Consider the following 21,413-nt stretch of genomic DNA (forward strand, 5'->3'; position numbering starts at 1 on the left):
GTTTGAGGTCATGTGATGAACATCAATGCTATTTTAATTTCCATGGGGAAAGGTAAATTAGGTAGGTAAATATGGTTTTAATTAATAGCCTGCTTGTGTGACAAAAATGGAAAGTTGATCAACAATGTCAAGTGAAACTTTATAATGTATGTGAGTGTGTGTCTGGGTGTGCATGCATACGAGTATGAAAAAATGTAACTTTTAAATATACATTTTATTCTTCTTTTAGAAAAGTATTTTTTTCCTAAAATGCCAACAGATCAATCTAGTCCAGTGTAATATAATTGATTATAAGTACTAACAAATGCAAAGCAGGGTATTCGATTCTCAGCATCAACCTGGCTTTCCCGTGCCCTTCCAAACTTGAACCTAGGTTCTACGGAAGTTCTTGCATTCGTTTTAATACATATCTGAAAATAACCTTTAAAAATTCTTTCAATGGCTACAGTGAAAATAGTTCCCTGAATCTTTTTAGAAGGAAAGAATCAGGAACTGGTTCTTTCACATGGCAAGGGAGTTTCAATGTCATAAGAGACAATATTTCCAATAAATTGAATTAGAGTGTTTATTCATGGAATTATTTACAATAGGGAATAAAATATTACCGTTGGGCAGTAAGTCAAACTAGGTTCCCCATACATAGATCTGATAGGGTTGCTTTTTTCAGTTGGAGCTGTCAGTAACATTTAGGAAAAATAAACGTTGTACATGAATAATGGTTGTTGAGTGCCCCAAAAGGATACCTTTTCAACTTATCTGAAGAACAATTTGTCTTGAGTAAAAGCAGTGAAGATATCTAGTGCTGCAGTCTGAAACTAATGCTTTGCATGGGATGCCAAAAAGGCACTAGAGAATACAGGATGTGACTGAGTTATATATCTCTTTTCTATAGTGGCAGAGTAAGGAGCATGCATGAGCCAAGGCAATCAGATACAAGAACATGGCCTGCAGATGGCTTGTAGGTTATCTTCTCATGTTTGCATTTATGCCGAGCCCTGCTAGATTACCAGCCTCCCCTTCTTTATAGAAACATAAAGACTACAATAATCTTGATAAGGGGAAAAGAGAATCTGGTAAGATATATCTTCCAAGCCTTTTTTTTTTCTTTTTGTTATTCATCTATTCATTTTTCAATTTGTTTATTTATTGAATTTATATAGCTACCCATAAAATAAAATTTAAAAAATCCAAAAATATAAAAACCCAAAACCCCATTCATACTGTCCTTCTTTCCTTTCACAATGTTTTTTATCCTTTCTTTTTCATTTCCAATCATCTTAGCTATCCATATGGACATATTGGCAGTATAGGGCAACTTTGAGCTCTTTGCAATCTGCTGACTTCAACTCCCAGAATTCCTGAGCCAGCATGAGTCAGGAATTCTGGGAGTTGAAGTCCCCAGATCATAAAGGGGTGATAGTTGCTCACCCCTGACCTATTGGATATATGTCCTCCTTTTTCCAATAAGTTTTAGATTCTTCACCCCTATTGTTTTTACTTCTGTGCCAACATGCAGTTTCCTTATGCATATATTTTTTCTCTTTGCCTTTTTCAAAGTCACTTCACATCCTGCCCACGTTCTGACATAAATGCCCATCACTGAAGCAGTCAGGCGTTATCCCCCAAAGCAAGTTGATAGGTTAATTCCACACAATTTCACTGTGTTATCCTGACATTTCTTTAAATTCTGAAATGGCCATATGCCAATCCATTTTCAACAAAGAGGGAGCAACTTCTGATGTATGAGTTCGGGTATCCACAATCAGTCCCATGATCCCTTGCCATTAAGTATGGGCTCTGGAGTTGCTGCAAGTTGTTCAAAACAAAACAGTTGCTTATTTTATTCAATCTTGAAAGAGATTGCTTTTAGAGAGGAAAAATCTTATAAATTCTAGTCATGGCTCCTAAGGAAACTTAATGGAGAATATCATATTTCCACTCCTTACCACAAACTCTGCAAATTCATCTATCTCTCCCATCCTTCCTTCACAGCAGTATAAGGTGCAACACAGTCACTCCTTGGTTAGGAGAATACCTTGCAAAATTGGATTTGACTTGCATTTATCAAAACTTGCAGAACCTATATCCAAGAATGGCCCATACTTCACTGTTCTTTGATAGATATAGTTCTTTGATAGATAAATATTTTAGCTCTTTCATTTCTTCCCTAGCTCTCCAAAGATTCATTTTTTTAAATCTTAGCATCTAGTGCCATAATAGGAGAATGTATTTCAGTATTAGGCAAATTGACTATAATTTCTCTACATAAGCCATGGTCTTTGGGGGAAAATAGCATTTGTTACTATACAGTTGTGGTTTCTTTTTAATATATAGCTTAATTAGAAGAGATGTAATTCTGAGCATCAACACCTTTCTCTCAGTGGGGGAATACTACCAATAAATGCATTAAAAGTTAATTTGAACCACAGTAAGCCTTTTAGAACTGTGTTACAAATTATTCTTGACAGCCTTCGGAGTGAGCTAGAAAGACCCATCCCTGTTTCATCGAAATGCTGTGCAGAGAATTTGGTTAATGGTGATCCAACCCTCTAATTATAGGCAAGGGGAAGTCAATGTACAGTAAATGACCAGCAAACTTTCATCTAGGAAGAATTAGTATATCCATAACCAACTTTTAAGTTGGTTAGATATTTATGAAGCCTCGGGCAGTAAGTAACAGAAGTGGTACTCAGCAGGTTCTGACCAGTTCTGGAGAACCGAGAGCAGAAATTTTGAATAGTTCAGAGAACCGGCAAATACCACCTCTGACTAGCCCCACCCCCATCTATTCTCTGACTCCCGGGTCCCAGCTGATCAGATGAGTCTTCTTTTGTTGTCCTGCACAGGAGAACGGAGCTGGAAAGCAGGTTAGTGGAGTGGGGAAGGAATTGGGATTTTGCCATAACCTTCCCCTGCCATGCCCATCAAGCCACGCCCACCAAGCCATGCCACACACACCAAGCCATGCCATGCCCACCAATCCATGCCCACAGAATTGGTAGTAAAAAAAATTGTATCCCACCACTGGTAAGTAACTGGCTGAACAACCTATGACATATTAACAACTTTATAAAGGAGCCATTAGCTGCCTTGGTTAAGGGCTATGGCCATGGTTCTCAACCTTTTCTTCACCATGGACTCAAGATATAAATCATAACATTTCCTCAAACCTTTGTAGACCCCTGTGATGACATAGCAGCACTCCAGGGTCCAAGGTTGAGAGAACTCTTATGACTTCAGGGATCTTTGATGGCCAATAGCTTAGGTCAGGAATTAAGTCAGCCGAATTAATCCAAGACGCAGTCCTCCAGCATTGAACACCAATTCTCATCAACTCTTGAGAGATAGCAAATAATGGGAGTTCAATTTGAGCCCTCCCCACCCCCATTTAACTTAGATTTTTGAGAAAAGCAAGACAGGAAGAAAAATTTTATGAGAAAAATGAAACAAAGCGTAGGAACAATTTGGTTTTGGAAACAAAAAACAAAACAAAAAAACAGCAAGATACTAAGGGAAACTGGGGGTGTTTAATAAATGGGATGGGAAACTTTCCCAAACATTCAGCTCAGTTCAGCATTTCTGATAACATTTTGGAGATTTGGAGGGAAGAGACAAAGCTATAAAATTTAGCAGATTTGATTTATGTTACTTCAGATGTAACAAAGTAGATTTTTATTTGTTGTTTTACAGTTGACAAAAACCTTCCTTTGGCTAAAGTGCCATAAGGATGATGCTACATAATGGCTGCCTTGTTCCAATGGGGTCTTTTATATTTGTTATCAAACAAATATTCACATAAAAACTTTTTTTTTAAAGGCACAGTGTAAATATAAAAGAAATAAGAGAAATAAGGTGTGGGTGTGTATAAAAATCTACATTTGAAGCTCTCTTCAAACAAAATCTCAGTTCAGAACCAATTGATGCAAATGAAAATTGATTAAAATACTAGGCAAAGTAAGACATAAATGCAGGGTAGCATATTTTGAATAATTCAGGCAAAGGAAAGTGTTGTTCGATTAAAGGTTATATATTGGTGTAGCAATGTAACATTGTTCATTATTATGAGCAGTAAACTGTCTGTTGGTACCGAGGGGAAAATTTGTTCTCAGTGACTTTTGATATTTATTCTTGACACATTTGTTCATCATCCTTTAGTGTAATCACAAAGCTGAGAGATGGTGTGAGTAGAGCAAATGTATTATACATATAATCTTAATAGAAAGAAATGTACCTGGTAACGGAACAACGACTTCCATTCCAAATAGGCAAGTATACATTTATAAATGTATAAACCATGACTCCATCTGCAGCATTTATTTCTGCAACGTTTATATTAAGTGTAGCTAATTGGATATTATTAACTGTTTAGCCTGAAGAGGAAATGAATCACAATAAAAAAAAATGATTGTGGACAGAGAAATGCAGATAATCCTCGACTTAAGAATAGCTCATTTAGTGACTGTTAAACAGCACTGAAAAAAGTGATTTATGACCATTTTTCACCCTTACGACCATTGCAACATCCCCAAGGTGACATAACCAAAATTCAAAAACTTGGCAACTGACTCCTATTTATGACAGCTGCAGTGTCCTGGAGTCATGTGACCACCTTTTGTAACGTTTTGACAAGCAAAGTCAATGGGGAAGTCAGATTCACTTAGCAACCATATTATTAACTTAACAATTAAAGTGATTTACTTAACGACTGTGACAAGAAAGGTCATAAAATGGGGCAAAACTCACTTAACAAATGTGTCATGCCCCCGTTGGAGTCTGATTCCAAGGAGGAAGATGAGCAGCTGACAGGGAGCGGGAGAGTGGCTCTGTTGGCTGTGGAGGAAATTGGGGAAGGGCAAAGTCAGGCTGGGCAGAGCAGGGAAGAGGTAGAAAAAAGGAGAGGGGGTTCAGAGAAAGACCAAGGCCCACCCCCTCTTCATCCTAGGGCACGCAGGGAAGAATGGAGAAGAGAGCAACGTGGGTTGCATGGCTTACGAGGGAGGAAAGAGCCCTGATTCCCTTCACAAGTCACACCTTGTGAACACAGTTTAAAGGAGAGGCAGTTTGGGAGGGGCATTTGTCAGAAATAAATGTTGAGTTTATCTCATGTTGGCTGCTGTTGTGTGAGGTCCTGGTATTCTCCCAACTGGTTTGATTTACTGCCATGTTACTTTACTTCTGGAACTCCCCTGTCAGATTTATTACTTTATTTTGTTTTGCTGAATTCATAGTTTAAAGTTTTCTGTTTATAATGTTTTGGACTGGAATATCTATAGTCAAAGGCTGTTGCAAGTTCCTATGAGAGTTTTTCTTCAGACCAGAAGGAAACTGGGAAATTGAGGGCAAAGTTTTAGTTAATAAAGAGACCCCTACTTATGATTCTAGCTGTGCTGCCTTTGTGCCACACCCCAGATCATCACAAAATGTCTCACTTAGCAACAGAAGTTTTGGCCTCAATTGTGGCTGGAAATTGATGACTATCTGTATGCAGAGTTTGGTGAAAATCCTCCAAATTTACCTCAGTACTGAAGTGTTATCTTCCGCTGGTTCCTTAAAGCAAATGTCAGCCATTTCAAATGCTTCAAAGTCATTCTTATCCTGTCATACATTGAGGTGTTGGGCAGTGGTGTGCTCTTAGTCCCTCTCTGTTTTGCAATGACTGGACCAAGCACAGTATCTGTCTGGGTTTTTACTGTTTTGCACATTCCTTGGCCAGCTGCTCTGAAATGTTCTATCATGGGCCTTATGTCTTCAGGATCCTGACATTACAATTCTGTTAGATCCCCAGAGTTAGATTAATCCACACATTTCTCCATCCTGATAATATGTTAGCCAGAGAGGGATTTTTCTTTCTTAAGCTAATGTCACTTTCTCCAGAATATTCTCCGTATTCTCTTATAGTATCAATCCTGTAAAGGAATAATTTCTTTCTTGTTCTCAAGCTGTTAATACTTGACCATATTTTGACTAATGAGAATCTTAGGAAATGTTACTCTTTTTGTTGCTCAATTAGTCTGTACCACAGGCTCTTACGCATACATAAGTTGGACTCAACTCTACTTCTTTCCCATATCTAGTAAGTAATATTAGTTAGGAAGTGTTTTCATATCATAGGTCGAAGCCAATTCTTCCTTGCAAGACAACCAATTTGTATACATCCCTGTATTCTTTTCTCAAACTTTCATTATTATCCTTTTAAAATAATTCTTCATATGCTGATTAGAATCATAAGAACAAAATATCAAGTAGGTTGAAAGGGTACTAGCCCAATGGTTTGTATCAGATGGACTATATTAATAATTAAATAAGAATATTAAATATTCTTTAAAATGTCTAGATGAAATATATCCTGTTCATTTTTGTGGTTCAGATTTTAATGAATGGAGTTTTGACTGTTGGGTTCCTAATGGACTAAAATTTTGGGACTTAGTAGATAAAAATCATGTAGGTACTAAGCATTTAAGAAATAGGAAGGTACGTGGATTCTTGCTGACAAAATCTGGATCTTGGGAAGTGTTTGACTTCTCAGCGAATGAATTTTGTGTTGTTGGAAGAGGATTTAAGTACTGTTTAGAATAATCCAATGGAAACATTTAAATGCATAACCTAAGATTGATTGACAGTAAAGCTCTTTCTTTCTAATGCCTTGGCATTCTAAAATATACGTAACTAAATGACACAGTTTTAAAATGAAAGAATGCATTCCTTATAGTATTATTGATTGTGGATATTTGAGTTAGCATAAAATCCAATAACCAGCTTTTGTACAAAGCAATTTATGTGCAGTGATAGGAGGGGGAAAGCTTTAAAAATTGTACCAAGCTACATAAAATTCGATGCACTTCAATTTGCCTCCTTTTATATGGTAAAGAGAAAATCCATCTTGCCCAATACTAATTATCATTCCATTTTCCACTTTTTCTTTTGCAACAGGAAGTCTGTAGGCACCTTGAAATGAATAAATTTGGAACACTCAGGAAGTAAAAGGATAAGAAGACATGAATGCTAATATATGAAGTGCAGTTGCCAAAAAGTTCAAGAATTAGTCAGAAAATATTCTGTGATAGAATGCATATGTGCAAACCAGATTTTTCCCTGTAGCTTTTAAAAACGATAGATAGATAGATAGATAGATAGATAGATAGATAGATAGATAGATAGATGATAGATAGATAGATGATAGATAGGTAGATAGATGATAGATAGATAGATAGATAGATAGATAGATAGATAGATAGATAGATAGATAGATAGATAGATTTTTTATTTTATTTGGTTTGTCAATTGCTTACAAGATAATAGGTATAAGTAAAAACATAGTTATGAATACATGGATATATATAAGATATGTATAGATAGTTGTATAGATAGATAGAGCATATCACTAATACTGATGATGTTACCTAGTTTGGTTTGAAATGTCTGCAAGAAAACAAGCAAGCTCAGAGAGCACCAAGGACCCCTCAAAAATAAGGATTTTTGAGAAATCTGATCTATTTATCTATTTATTTGTGAATGAACTGATGTGATGAATTCTCTCTCCCAGCAATGTGTGCATTGGAATAGTCCTTTCCCACCCACCCCCATTTTTCCAAATGTTCCAATTGCTGAAATTAGCTTAAAAAAAAAAGAATAGATAAATCTTCATCTTCAGCTGTGATACTAAATTCTTAAAAGTATTATAGCAATAAAAATATGTTCCGGAAATAACTATCATTATACCAGCACTTAAGGCAGCTCACAGTAACTAAACACACTTGAAGCAATAAATATAAATCTGAACAATGTTAATATCATAAATAAACAAGGTCAGCTCAATGATCCTTGCAGATCTTTGCAGCAAAATCAGGAAAAGATAACAGGTTTGCTTCAAGTAGAAGACTTGAGGTTTGTTTAAAATATAACATGTTTTGAATAGCCCAATTACTAGAATTTGACATGCAACTTAAGCTTAGCATGACAATCTTCTTTAAAATTAAGTTTGAAGGAGGGAAAGAAACCAGATGTACATTATATATTTGCATGGTGCATTTAATATTAGAAGCTATCCTTCTCTGAGTATAAGTCACATTTTTCTGGAAACCAAAAATTGCTGAACCAATAATAAGAGAGACCAAATAATACTAGGGGACCTTGTGTTGGGTGAGAAACAGGATGTGACTTGGTTGGTGTTTTCATGGTAGACTAAACTGGGAAATCCAAAAATGTCCCAAAAGAAGTCAGAAACAAACCACTTTTGCACATTTGCCAGCCAAGCTGTATGAAACCACACTGAATTATGCTGGACAATAACTTTCTTTTTTTTAAAAAAAATGTTCCTTGGTCTCCGTATTATTCACATGTAAATGCTTCGTGAAGATGACGAGCGTTTTAAAAAAATCTAAGAGGGAAGATTCATGCATCCAGCATTGTTTTGCAATAGCTATTTGGTTGCACTTTCAGATTAGAATCATATTACAATTCTTTTGAAAGGCAAGCAACAACAGAACTAAGAAATAAAGGAAGAAGTAAAAAAGTAAACCGTGGAAATGGATTTGGTGGCCAGGTGAGATGAAAATAATTATATAGAACAGACCAGGCAGAAACAAAAGCTACATTCTCCACAGTAATAAATTGTAAAATAATCCATGACAGACACTTCATGAAAATTTCTGGATTCAAAATAAAAAGTGTAAAATTAATGGATAAAGACAATCTTGCCCTTCTTGTAAGCACATATTTTCAGTAACTCAACAAGACCAAAATAGCATGTCCTTGTTACCAACAGAATAATGAATTATCAGGAGAGCCAGATGAATAGATACACATCTACATGTGTTTTTTTTTATTGTTGAGTAATTAAACTCTTGATTCTGCATCCTGTAAAATCACTCAAGTGATAAATCCCAGTAAGATGTGAGTCACAACAGACCCCTGGAAAGAACAAGTTGACATGATAAAAGTAGAAAAGTAGTCATAAATATTAGACGTGGTGCACAGAAGGTTAAATGCCAGTTGATAAAGAAAGCAAAAACTCAACGTATGAAGAGGAATGAAATTTGCTTGATGTCTGACAATTTTTTTATTTATTTATTTATTTATTTAATTTGACAATTGCTTACAACATAACAGATATAAGAATAAACATAAGTAGAAATACATGAAATAGGTACAAATAATTGGGGACAATAGGACAGGGACAGTAGGCACGATTGTGCACTTATCCTTCAGTGCAGGCCAGGCCAAAAAACAGACACAACAAATTTGACTGTGATTATTTTATTGGCATTGGCTGTAATGACATAATCTTTAAAATTTATCTGTCTTTTTTCCTTTCTTCTCTCTTATACACAATTGGATGAGGAAAGAGACATACTTAACTTATTTCTTCCTCTTTCTCTTGTTTCCTGGAATTAAAGGATTGGGATTTTTTTTGTTTTGTTTTTGGAACCATTTCTGCATATTTGTTCCAAAGATATTGCTATGGTTCTTCACAATGATACCAATGGTTACCTACAAGAACATTCTCATCTTATTGGAAAGCTACTTTCTCTCTTTCTCTCATCGGTAATCATGATTTTGTTGAAAATGTGTTACCCTTATAAAGCATCTGTGATGTGGATGATTGTATTGTACTTCTACTGGGCATTGGAAAAAAAGGTATAAAGTATCAATGAAGATGCAGAACTAAACTCATGCTGTACAATCAAATACAATGGTTACTATTAATATCATTCTATATACTGCAACAACAATATGCCAAAGTATATTACAATATAACATAAGCAAATAATAATAATAATAATCAAGGGATATCTCTAGTGACTCACACAGTTAAACAGAGAAGGAAGCAACTAAGGGAAAAGCAGGTTGATATGATTAGTGGAAGATTGGGAATAAAATGCATTTTTTCCTCTCATAATGCAAGCAGAAATAGATGGGTAAGGCAGATGGTTTCAGGGAGTCACTGACAATATATTACTACTTCTGGAACAACGTTTCCACTGGGGCATTATTTTAATACTTGACGTGATCAATCATAACATCCAGATATTATGTTTTCTTTTGTGTTTAGGATATTGACACACACCATCTTAGCTAAAAGGCTGAGAAGTGATATATTGACACTAATAGTTGAAAGTACCTGTCTGGAATGAACAAAATTGTCTCTGAGGCTCTTCGTGCACACAGCTATTTGCAGCCTGCAAGATGCTTGCACAAAATAATACAGGACCAACTCTTCACATCGGCTTGTTCAAGTGACTCCTTTCTTCTTTTAGTAAACATTTGAATCCAAACATCTTTATCTTCCTATTCTTAGGATTGCATAAATCACTAGACCGAGATTCTTTCAGTGAGGTCAAAGCTGATCATGGCTCTCTTGTACTGCAGGACATAATATTTTCTTTAACTTGTAATAATTGCATTGAGCTGAAGTTGTTTATCATGATGAAATGGGCTCAGACAGCCCCAACACAGTTTCATATGCATTAATAATAGGCTTGCAAGAAAGGCTTTGTGAATAAATCACAGGGTATTTACAAGTGGCGGGAGGGGAAAATGCAAGAAGCATCTTTCAAAGATGCAAAGTGTTTATGTTATTTAGAAATTTAGTCTGGCAAAGATCAGGTAAGAGAAGCAGAAGGTAGACAACATAATATCATAAGACCTGGAAGAAGGTCCAGACACGCTACAATTTTCAATCCAAAGTATTATCTGTGTTCAAATGTGGTTATATGATAGTGTGTGTGTGTGTGTGTGTGTGTGTGTGTGAGAGAGAGAGAGAGAGAGAGAGAGAGAGAGAGAGAGAGAGAGATTATTGTGTAATAACCTCCCCCTTTGCTTTGGGGAAACCAATTCTTAAAGCAGGATTTCCCCATGTTTCTGGGCAGCCAGCAAAAAGATAGGGATTCTGTTTTCATGCAAATCTCTTTTGTATATAATTTTATTTTTTTTAAAAGGCAATTTTTTTCTTTTCTTTTTCTCTTTCTTGAACATCTTTTATTTCTTTTCTAGCTTTTCTTTTTTGTGCTATATATTAGTTTGTAGTTAAAGTAAGAAAAAGGAAAAACAAGAAAACGATGTCTTAGAGAAAACTAAACTTATAAATTTACTTCAGTGGGTACAACATAACTCTCCTATCAGCCATTAAAGTAGATACTATCTTTACTCTAATCAAAGAAGTCAATTTAATCTTTAATGTCAAATCTTTCCATCTTTGTGCATACAATAATCTTATCGAAGTTATTACATACAAAAACAAACTGTTCTTCCAACTGTTTGTCCATCAATTGCAAAAAATAAAACAAAACCACCCTCCGGTCTCAATTGTATAATAATCTTTAAAAACTTCTGAATTGGTATATGGATTTGAATCCAAAACTCTTTTGGTTTGTTTGTTTTTTTTCTAAATCCAGAACACAAGATAAAATGCTTCTTCTTGTTCATTTTTCCAACATAAAATACCTTTATATGGTTTAAACAATTTCTTTGGTGAAATATACTAATGAAACATCATTTTATTTAAAATATATTTTAAGATTATAACATAGTGTAAAATTTCAGTCTTTTCAACCACATATTCTCCCATTGTTCCATCTGTATATTATAACCAAAAATTGGGGTTAATTATATACAATAAAATGAGAATTCACTTATGAGATGGAATGAACTGGGTAGATATGTACATCACTGATTGAATATTCTATAAATAGCATCCTTTTAGGATTTGCAAAGATTAACTTAAAGTTTACTTGTGAATAAGTGCTTAATTGTAATTTGCAATGAAAGGATAGCTTATGGATAGATCACCTTCCTGACTGATAGATTGATAGCAATGATTATTTGAGCATCATTACTGGATGATGACTGGATGGAGGGACAACCATCCAGATAAATCTCATTTACTGAGATCTTGCCATTTATAAAGCTGGCTAATTACATTATGGTTTAGGCCAGGGGTGTCAAACTCGATTTCATTGAGGGCTGAATCAGGCTTGTGTTTGTCTTCAGAGTGGGTGTGGCCAAGCTCAATGTCACTTGTGTTGGAGGCACCTGTGGTGACCTGAGCACTCTGCCAACAAAAACAGGCTCCTGAACTCCGTTTTTGGCTGCGACGGCCTACTTCAACCCCCTGCCAGCAAAAACAGAGCTCGGGAGGGCAGAGGCACCATGGGCTGGTCCTTTACTGTTTCCAGGGTGACTCTGCAGGCCAGATCTAAATACCCCACAAGCAAGATCTGGCCCCCAGGCCTTGAGTTTGACACCTCTGGTTTAGGCCCTTACAACAGACTAAAAAAAGAAAAAAAGGTGACCGAAGGGGTAAAAGCATTTGTCAGGAGAATGCCTCACAGAGCAAGATTTAACTGAAGAAACACTTCAAAGTTGCAGTAGATTCAAAGTTAAAATATTACCATCTTCTCTCTCCCCATCTCCCAGTGGCAGTTGTTTAACTGCCAGAAAGAAAGGACTGGTTCTGCTTCAAGTGGAATTAAACATGTTAGGATAATTCATAAACAACTAGTGCCACATTTATTTTTGAAACTGATTTCTTTTGAAACTGATTCTGTGAATCATTTAATGTAGCGATGGTTCACCACAGCATTATTTGACATACTTGTCCTTAGGGATCCTTGCTTTCATGTAACGGAAGTTCAAAGTGTTTTGAATAGAGAAAATCACCCAGGAAGAAATGGTATTACTTGCAGAGCTGGTAATTCAGGAATAAAATATTGGCACTTTGGAAAAGTGTTAGATAATAGACTAGGGGTTGGGTTCTCACTCATCCATTAGATAGAATTGGGTCTTGATTTGCACCCTTTTGAGGGGAAAACCAATGTAATCTATTCTGTATTTTTTATTTCTGAGGCTATCCATTTTTTTTTTATCCTAAGGCGTATAAAATCTAGTAAAAAGCTAGCAAAATCCTTCAAGTACACTTAGAAATAGACAATGTGACTTTATTGTTTTGCTGTTCTCCCTCTTTAAAAGAAAAGCACATTAAGAAGCATATCCTTTGATATAAGAGAAGACAGGATAGCATCAAAAAGCTTTGGTGTAATGATAGGGTTTAATAATCCTTGTCAAATTACTAGCTTTACATGAGTGGACCTTCAAATTTGAAATTGTCTAGAAGCTATAGAAAATGTTATTCTCTTTACTTAATGTGCTTATGTACCATCAGTGAAATATCTGGCCCTATAATGAATTGTAGAAATAACATTATGAAAAGGATTCCCCTATTGAAACTGATGAAACAAATTTGCAGCAAAAATAACTGCATTTTATTTGGAAAACAGTCTGTTTAGTAAGTCTTAATGTCTTGTGAATGCGCTTCAGCATTGTAGATGCTTAGTTTCTGAGTGCAGTTCACAAAAATATGATCCAAATTGTTTGAGTATTGTGTGCAAATATGTTTTCTTATGCACACTGAAAATCATTATATTCAGCATGCAGATAAGATAGCACTTTTAAAAATGCTAATAGGGTTTACCCTTAGATTAAATATAGGTAGAAGAGTCAGTAGTTAGAGAAAATCTGGATCATTTTGAGCAGTTTTAATTATGTCTTGCTTTTACATATGGGACAGAAAAATGCATTTCCATAGCCAAATATCTATTAGTTATGATTATTACCTCCATTATGTCATATTTCAACCAATATTTTTAGTGTCTAAAAGCTTATTTAGGTAGCAAGATTTTCCAAATAGACTTGCTGTACTTTGAAATGCAATCTAGCTAAGTTCCTGAATTGTCTAAACATCAAATAGAATTTCATTCTACAAGTGTACCAAGGTTCATTTATATTTATATCTCCATTTATATGGTAATGTCACAAGGCACACTTAGCAGCTTGTGAGAAGCAAGGCCCTTCTAAATTAGGCTAGTCTTTTTTAGCGAATGTAACATTGCAAATGAAATTTCAAGTCAATTTGAATCTCAGATTTTGCTCATGGCCCCACTTGGGTAATTTTTGCTTCTAAGATCAGTAATTCCATCACGCTAAGATTAAAACACGCTCATAATTTTTTAAAAGATTGAGCCTAACTTTTCATTCTTCCCACATAATTTTTCAGGATGATAATAAAAAAAGCATGGCTTATTTATCAAGTTGAAAGACTGTATGGGAAATAAGCAATATAAGGGAAAATCAATTTCTCTGGCTATGAAACAAAACTCTGTAATCAAAATCCAGTCTCATTATTGTTGTTGTTTATTTCAATCTGTATTCCATTTTTCAACTTGGAAGACTCCCAGTATCTGCAGTCTATTTTTCTTAACTCAAGATGTCAATAAGAACCACACAGAATTTACATAGGGATGGTAAATCAGAGACAGAAATTGAGCAAATCATGTTAGATCTATGGGCCCTCATATGGATCTTGTAATTCTTCTAACAATATTCTAAGGAAAAATGTTTTATTTTTAAAATAAACAACAGATAACAATGGCCAATAGTTATGTTTTCATCTCTAAATGACCTAACTGCTCACCAATGGGAAATCAATCACTTTCCTGCTCCTAACAATATTAAGAAAACAGAGATTTGGTCTAAGATAATTTAGGACAGGGGTGTCAAACTCGATTTCATTGAGGGCTGCATCAGGATTGTGTTTGACCTTGGGGGGCTGGAGTGGGTGTGGTCAGGGTGGATGTGGCGAGCTTGGCGTCACTCATGTCAGGGGCGCCTGTGATGGCCCAAGTGCTCTGCCAGTGAAAACGGGCTCCAGAGCTCTGTTTTAGCTGGGACAGCCTCTTGCAACCCTCTGCCACTAAAAACGGAGCTCAGGATGGCCGCACACAGCCTTCGCAAGGTCCATTTTCAGCTGCAATGGCCTCCTGCAACCTCTGCCAGCCAAAATGGAGCTCCATTTTGGCTGGCAGAGGTATCATGAACCAGTCCTTCGCTGTTTCCAGGGTGGTCATATGGGCCCAATCTAAGCACATCATAGACCCGATCTGGCCCCCCGGGCCTTGAGTTTGACACCCTTGACTTAGAAGGTAGGAGACATGGCTCCTTGCTCTTCTATTATGCTACCTACTATTATTTAGGCCTTGCAAACTAATGTCTATGTTTCCTAAGAATACAAATGATGTATTTGAATTCTATTGGATTCTAATAGTGCTTTGTTGTCACTGGAGTTTCTGATGTTGTTATTACATGCTGTAATTCTATTTTTATATAATTCAAGTAGTCTTTATTATTTAATGTCCACATTAGGTCACATATTATCTACATATCATTATTGGGAAGTGAAGCTGAAAAAGTATAAATATGACAGATATTATTTGTCAATTGAAGAAAATATCTTCAGCTCAGGGTTGAACTGTGCAATCTTTGGTGCTTTCTGAGCTTGGTTCTTTGCTTGCGGGCATTTTTTTTACCTGACTAGGTTATACCTTCAGTGCACCTAGTAGGATAATAAAATATCTGTTAAAAAAAAAAAAACCCAACCTGAGAGTGTCTGTGGAGATTTTCCACAGGTCATAGTTGCCTCAGAGGTACTTTTTCAAAAAAGCAACTGGGCCACTTTTTCCTTGAGAAGAAGAAAATGTTTCATTTCTCATCCAAGAAACTTCCTCAGTTGTGATGGCAGGGGAGGGGGATGGAAGGATAGGCACTGACAGCTGAGACTGGATGATGGGGAGATGGAAGGACAGGTTCTAACCGGATGGTTTGTGGGCTGGGGGGAATGGAGGGATTGTATTTATTTGCAGTCATTTGGTCTTTGGTCATCTATCCTAAATGTTTTTTGATAGATAAATTTTGAAGACAGCAAAGTCCACATTTTGGATAGAGAGGATCATTGGTTTGAAAGAGGCCATTTATGATAACATTGAGCAGCCTTCTCTCAATGGGGCGGGGGGTATAAGGCACCAACTATCTTCGGTCTACAATGCAACCCTAGCAGCAATTCCAAGAAGATTCCATAACCAATTGCTCTCTGATTCAGATGACCCTGAGGGCAAGAGAGTGCTAATGACCAGATGACTGCAAAGAAATACTATCCTTCCATTCCCCACCCCACCCTCCAAAATCTGGTCAGAACCTATCCTTCCATCCCTCCACCATCCAGTCTCAACTATCAGCACCTATCCTTCCACCACTCCGCCACCATCACAATGAAGGAGGTTTCTTCTTCTTCTTCTTCTTCTTCTTCTTCTTCTTCTTCTTCTTCTTCTTCTTCTTCTTCTTCTTCTTCTTCTTCTTCTTCTTCTTCTTCTTCTTCTTCTTCTTCTTCCTCTTCCTCTTCCTCTTCCTCTTCCTCTTCCTCTTCCTCTTCCTCTTCCTCTTCCTCTTCCTCCTCCGCCTTCCTTTTGCTCTTCCTCAAGGAAAAAACTGTCCAGTTGACTTTTGAAAAAGCACCTTTGAGACAAGCAACCTGAGAGGACATCAAGGACACCACATATTTATTTGGCATCAGAAATGACAAGCGCTACAGGCATACATTTCAGCCTTCTGACATTAGAGCACTCACCCACAAAAGTGCATTTGAGAGATGGCATCCCAACTATCAGAGATTAGATGAATGTGCTTATGAATCAGTCCAAAGTGATTTCTGTTTCTTATTTCCTGACTATGATTTACTTACCAAGCATCACGGTAAAATGAAAAAGAGCACAGGACAATTACAAATTAGTACTGGATATTTCCCAGAGTCTGATCCAGTGGAGAGTGATAGGAATTGATTTGTTTCATCCCTATGGAGTAGACTGCCAGATGTCTCACTGTTTCAGCTGTCCCAGACAATTAGAATGTGAAAGAGTAGGATTTGCAACATTTGATAAAGAAGCAGTAGACTTGACCCATTTGTTGTAATATACATTGGAATTTAAGTCCTAAAAACACAGCTGGGATCAAAATATAGCTGATCAAAAAGCAGAAATGTATGCATAAGGTATACAGTATATGACCTGATAAGCTAAACATCTTAGACGTACACAAACATCCCCTGGCAGATGCTGGTATTGTGTGCCTAATGCAGCTCTCTGATCTACTGGCATTAACTATATACAGTACATGGAGAATTTTATGAAAGCTAAAACTCTGTTGTTCAATATTGGAAAGAGAGGGCTAGGTTCATTCTTGCTCCTCCTTTCAAGTCACAAATTTCATTCTTCAGATATTCACTTAAAAAACAAATAAACAAAGGAGAGGCTTGTTCTGTAATTGCTGTCATCCTACTTTGTGTCATTGGATTTTGCTGCCATTCTTAAAGCATACCCAGAGGATATAGAATAGTAGAGGACTCTGTGAGCTTGCAGGATTTGCTCATCTATAATTGTTTAAAAGTAGAAGTGTTGGCTAGAGCAGAAGTATAAGTTGAAAAGTTCCCAGACCACTGTAGATATATGTATATATACTACAACATTCACTCCCATTCTTCTGTCCATCTCTGCCTCATTCAGTTATTTCTTTACCAATTTTCTTTGCACAAGAATCATTTAATGTGAATGCATTAAATGTTTATACTTCTCATCCCTTTTTCATATCATCCCATTTATACAGACCAAGTCGATCCAGATTTTTTTTTTTGCTTTTTATGACCCTGTAATCCCTTAATCCCTTAATTGGGTCAACTGAATGGAGCTGAGAATTTACTGGATGGATGCCCTTCCTGTTGCCTACATGGAGTTTGCAGCAGATATTTTCTCTTTGCGCCCTAGGAGAGAATTATCTGCCACTACCTAGGACTCTCAACCTTCTGAATGGGAGGTGAGTGCCTTCACCACCAGGCCACCAGGCCACTCCAAGTCTATCAGGAATTACTGATGAGAAATCAACAAACAATAGCATATGTTTTCAAGTGGTAATTCCAATTGCATGGTCATGCATTTCCAGGAAAAAAATGGTTTTGGAGTAACCTAAGATGGGTTGTTCAAATGTGTTTTGAAGATGCTAAGTGTCCTTGCTTGGTTTAGACAATTTAGGAAAAGACAGAGAGTGGACAACTTTAGAAGGGTTATAAACTCAGATACATGGAAAATGTGAATAGGTTTTTGGCATAGTGAAATGGTTCATTCATAACTTCATTTCTTAAATCAAGAAATAGTAATCCAAATATAGGCTTAACAGTATTTTGATAAGGTGTGTTTGTATGTGTGTGTTATTCATCACAAAAATAGATATCTGAAACAATCTTCTATGAATCGTGTTAACACTTAATAAAAATCTAATATTAGTAGCTCATGAGATTTGCTGTTTAATTGAATATTCATGCAACCTCTTATAAATTCATTAACTTGGGTTTTATTGAAAGTGAACACTTTAATTTCAAGTTTCAAAAAGTATCACTTCTTTTTCCTTAAGATTTATCCGCACAACACCATTAAGTTTCTTCTTTCTGGTGTTCTGGCCACTTTGCCTTTTAAACAATTAAGAAAATCCTGTCTAGACTGTGATACCTGGCACCTGCTTGCAAGGTGTTCAGACTGTTCCCTAGGCTATGACATCCACCCATGGACAGTTGCTATGCTGCTGTGCTCTCCTTCCTTTTTTCTTTGTTTGTGGTAATAGATGGGGAAAGTAATACTTTAAAACTGTAGCAGGAAAAAGTGTATGGAAGTTGCATTCATGATGGGAAGGGAGAGTATAAGCAATGTCATCCATTCTCAACCTTCAGAAATAGTGCTGGCCTTTTCTGGTAATAAGTCAACCAAGCAGTGCAGATAAATGTTTAAAGGATGTTTATTATCAATAGACTTGATCTAATGGTTGCCTAACACTTAATAAAAAATAAAGGGATGTAATCGCTCAGCAGTTAAAGATGCTCAGCTATAAAGCTCACAGCCCAGTTTGAGACCCGACTGCTATGTGAGAGAGTGAGCTCCCATTCCAGCTCCTACTAATGTAGCAGGTTGACAGCATGCAAATGCAAATAGATAAATAGGTACCACTTCAGTGGGAAAGTAAAAGCATTCTGTGTCCGGAACCATGGTGGCACAGTGGTTAAAATGTGGTACTGCAGCTAATTCTACTGACTGGCTGCCTGCAGTTTGGCAGGCTCAAGGTTGACTCAGCCTTCCATCCTTCCGAGGTCAGCAAAATGAGGACCCAGATTGTTGCGGGCAAGAAGCTGACTCTGTAAACCACTTAGAGAGAACTGTAAAGCACTGTGAAGTGGTATATAAGTCTAAGTGCTATTGCTATAGCTATAGTGATGCTGGCCACATGGTCACAGAAAAGTCTTCAGACAACACTGGCTCCCTCAGCTAAGAAACTGAGATGAGCACTGCCCCCTAGAGTCGGACATGACTGGGCAGGGAAATCCTTTACCTTTACTTTTAACACTTAATGTATTTGTTCGAAATATTAAACATATTATGATAAATACTATCTCTAATGCTCAGTATGGTAAGTAAGAGGATGCCCTAGGACCGGGTTCATGAACAAATGATTATTTAAAAGTTCATTGCAATGCATTGGAAATCATAAACCAAAATTCAAGGTTACAATGCAGGTTACCAAGAATATGAAAGGATCCACTTGGCAGCCAAGTTTCAGATCTCACTACCAGCTATGGAAAAAAAAAGGGAGTTTCAACTATATGCTATAGAGCTGGCTACGTGCATCTGCAAAAACTGATGGCGTACAATGATTTGTCGATGTTTTTGACAAATGACCTTCTTTAGAAAAGCTAAAGTGTCAGCAGCACAGGAGGGTACTGAGGCAGCACACCAAGGCAGTTTAACTTTTCTATTCAAATGATCTATTTATCCCAGTCCCAGAAGAAAGCAATCAAGGAGGACTGTCTCTTGGAGAGAAAATGAAAAATGAATCTAACTCTGCCTGAGAGAGGGAGCAGAACATTTGCTTTAATTTTTATTCTGAGATGTTTATTTTGGTTATGGTTTAAAAGCTGCCGTCTAGGTCATAGGCAAAATTAATGCATCATCATAATTTGTCTGGGATAACCTTGAATGTATTAAGGGCTATACTACCATACTTAATTTGGCTTTCCATAAGAATCAAATTATTATTGAGGCTAGAACTCCCAGAATTGTATAGAATTGAAACAAATCATTGTATGCTCTCAAAATTATTTAAGTATCGGCTTTGAATTAAACTATGGGTAAGACAATGGCTGATTAGAGCTTACTTCACTGTGGTTTGTAAAGAGTGGTTTACAGCCTAGTCTCTATAATGCACTGTACTATGTGTTCATAGGTGAAATTATAATTAAAACAAGCCTTAGTTTAATGTAATATGTGAAACTAAATGCATATAGTTTCATTATGACATGGCAATCCAGTTTTACTGTTCCTTATTCCCACTAGCTTCAGTGAAAAGTAAAATATGGAAGTATATACATTGAAGATAACATAATGCAAATTATGCTTAAGCAATTCTAGTTTAAGCAATGTTAATTAACCATCAATAAACATTGGATTAACCTGATCCATATTTGGCTATTTCTGGGTTATTTGTTTGTTTATATCCCGCCTTAAGATTTTTATAAATAACTTAAGGCAGTGAACATATATAATACTTCCTCCTCCTCCTCATATTTTCAACGCAATAACCCTGTGAGATAGATTGGGCTGTGAAAGAATGACTAGCCCAAAATCACTCAGCTGGCTTTCATGCCTAAGGTGGAACTAGAATTCACAGTCTCCTTGTTTCTAACCAGAAGCATTAACTACTACACCAAACATGAATCATATTTGACATAATCAGTAGGTCTTCTAGCAGAAGTGATCTTGCATTTTCGGATACAGGTAGTCCTCAAGTTACAACAGCAACCGAGATCAGACTTTCCATCGCTAATTGATGTGGTTAGAAAGCAAGCATATTTCAGTTCAAGAGTAAGGATCTTTTCTCTCTCTTATCATTATAGTTTTTCAGTTTCTGCTTTCATTTGTTTCTTGAACCTGAAAATTCAACACAAGGAGGAGCTACGCTGTATGTTTATATGAGAAAGTCAGCCCTTGGTCTACATCTTCCTTTGATGTTTAGCATCATCTCAATTCATATTTGGCACTCTTATCATTTTCTAACAAGCCTTTCAATCAGTATAGACTCATTATTATCCTGAACTGTACTCTTAGAGGAATTTAGAAGAATTTGCACTAATTTGCTACATTACTCTAAACAATTGGAGCATTGTGCTGGCATCTTCCATTGCATTCTGTACGCAAGAATCCAGAAGTGTAGAATATTGTTTATTCTACACAATCACAGCTAATTGTTTAGAGTAAATAATTGTTCTGCAGACACTCCTAGCAGCCAGCTGTTGGCTTTATTTTAGACAGTTTCTCATGCAAATTAATGATGAAACACAGACTAAGCACTCATCCAAGGCATTTGTTTTGTTTTAATTAATGGGTTTGTGGGGGTCACCAAGTTATTTTAAGCATCTTCAGATAGAACACTGCCATATAAACTAACAAATATCCCATTTGCACCCAAGTTGAAAAAGAAGTAGATTAGTTTCTCCA

General features: G+C 36.4%; 1 protein-coding gene across 3 annotated transcripts in view; it reads left to right on the forward strand.

Moving 5' to 3' along the window:
• The window catches only part of CCSER1 (coiled-coil serine rich protein 1), an 813,931-nt gene that overhangs the window by 572,942 nt on the left and 219,576 nt on the right, over positions 1-21,413 (forward strand). Inside the window, exon 10 of one of the 3 annotated variants that reach the window (XM_087962871.1) lies at positions 6,931-7,067. The exons of the other annotated variants lie outside the window; for them this stretch is intronic. Within the exon in view, the coding sequence (XP_087818997.1) occupies positions 6,931-6,981 (51 nt within the window). The 3' untranslated portion in view covers positions 6,982-7,067. Of the gene's footprint in view, positions 1-6,930; positions 7,068-21,413 lie in introns of those variants that run through there. 3 annotated transcript variants of the gene reach the window in all.

The sequence above is a fragment of the Notechis scutatus genome, chromosome 4 (genome assembly GCF_049901735.1).
Source record: "Notechis scutatus isolate UNSWTSFEM ecotype Mainland chromosome 4, rNotScu1.2, whole genome shotgun sequence".
In the NCBI taxonomy this organism is placed as follows: domain Eukaryota; kingdom Metazoa; phylum Chordata; class Lepidosauria; order Squamata; family Elapidae; genus Notechis; species Notechis scutatus.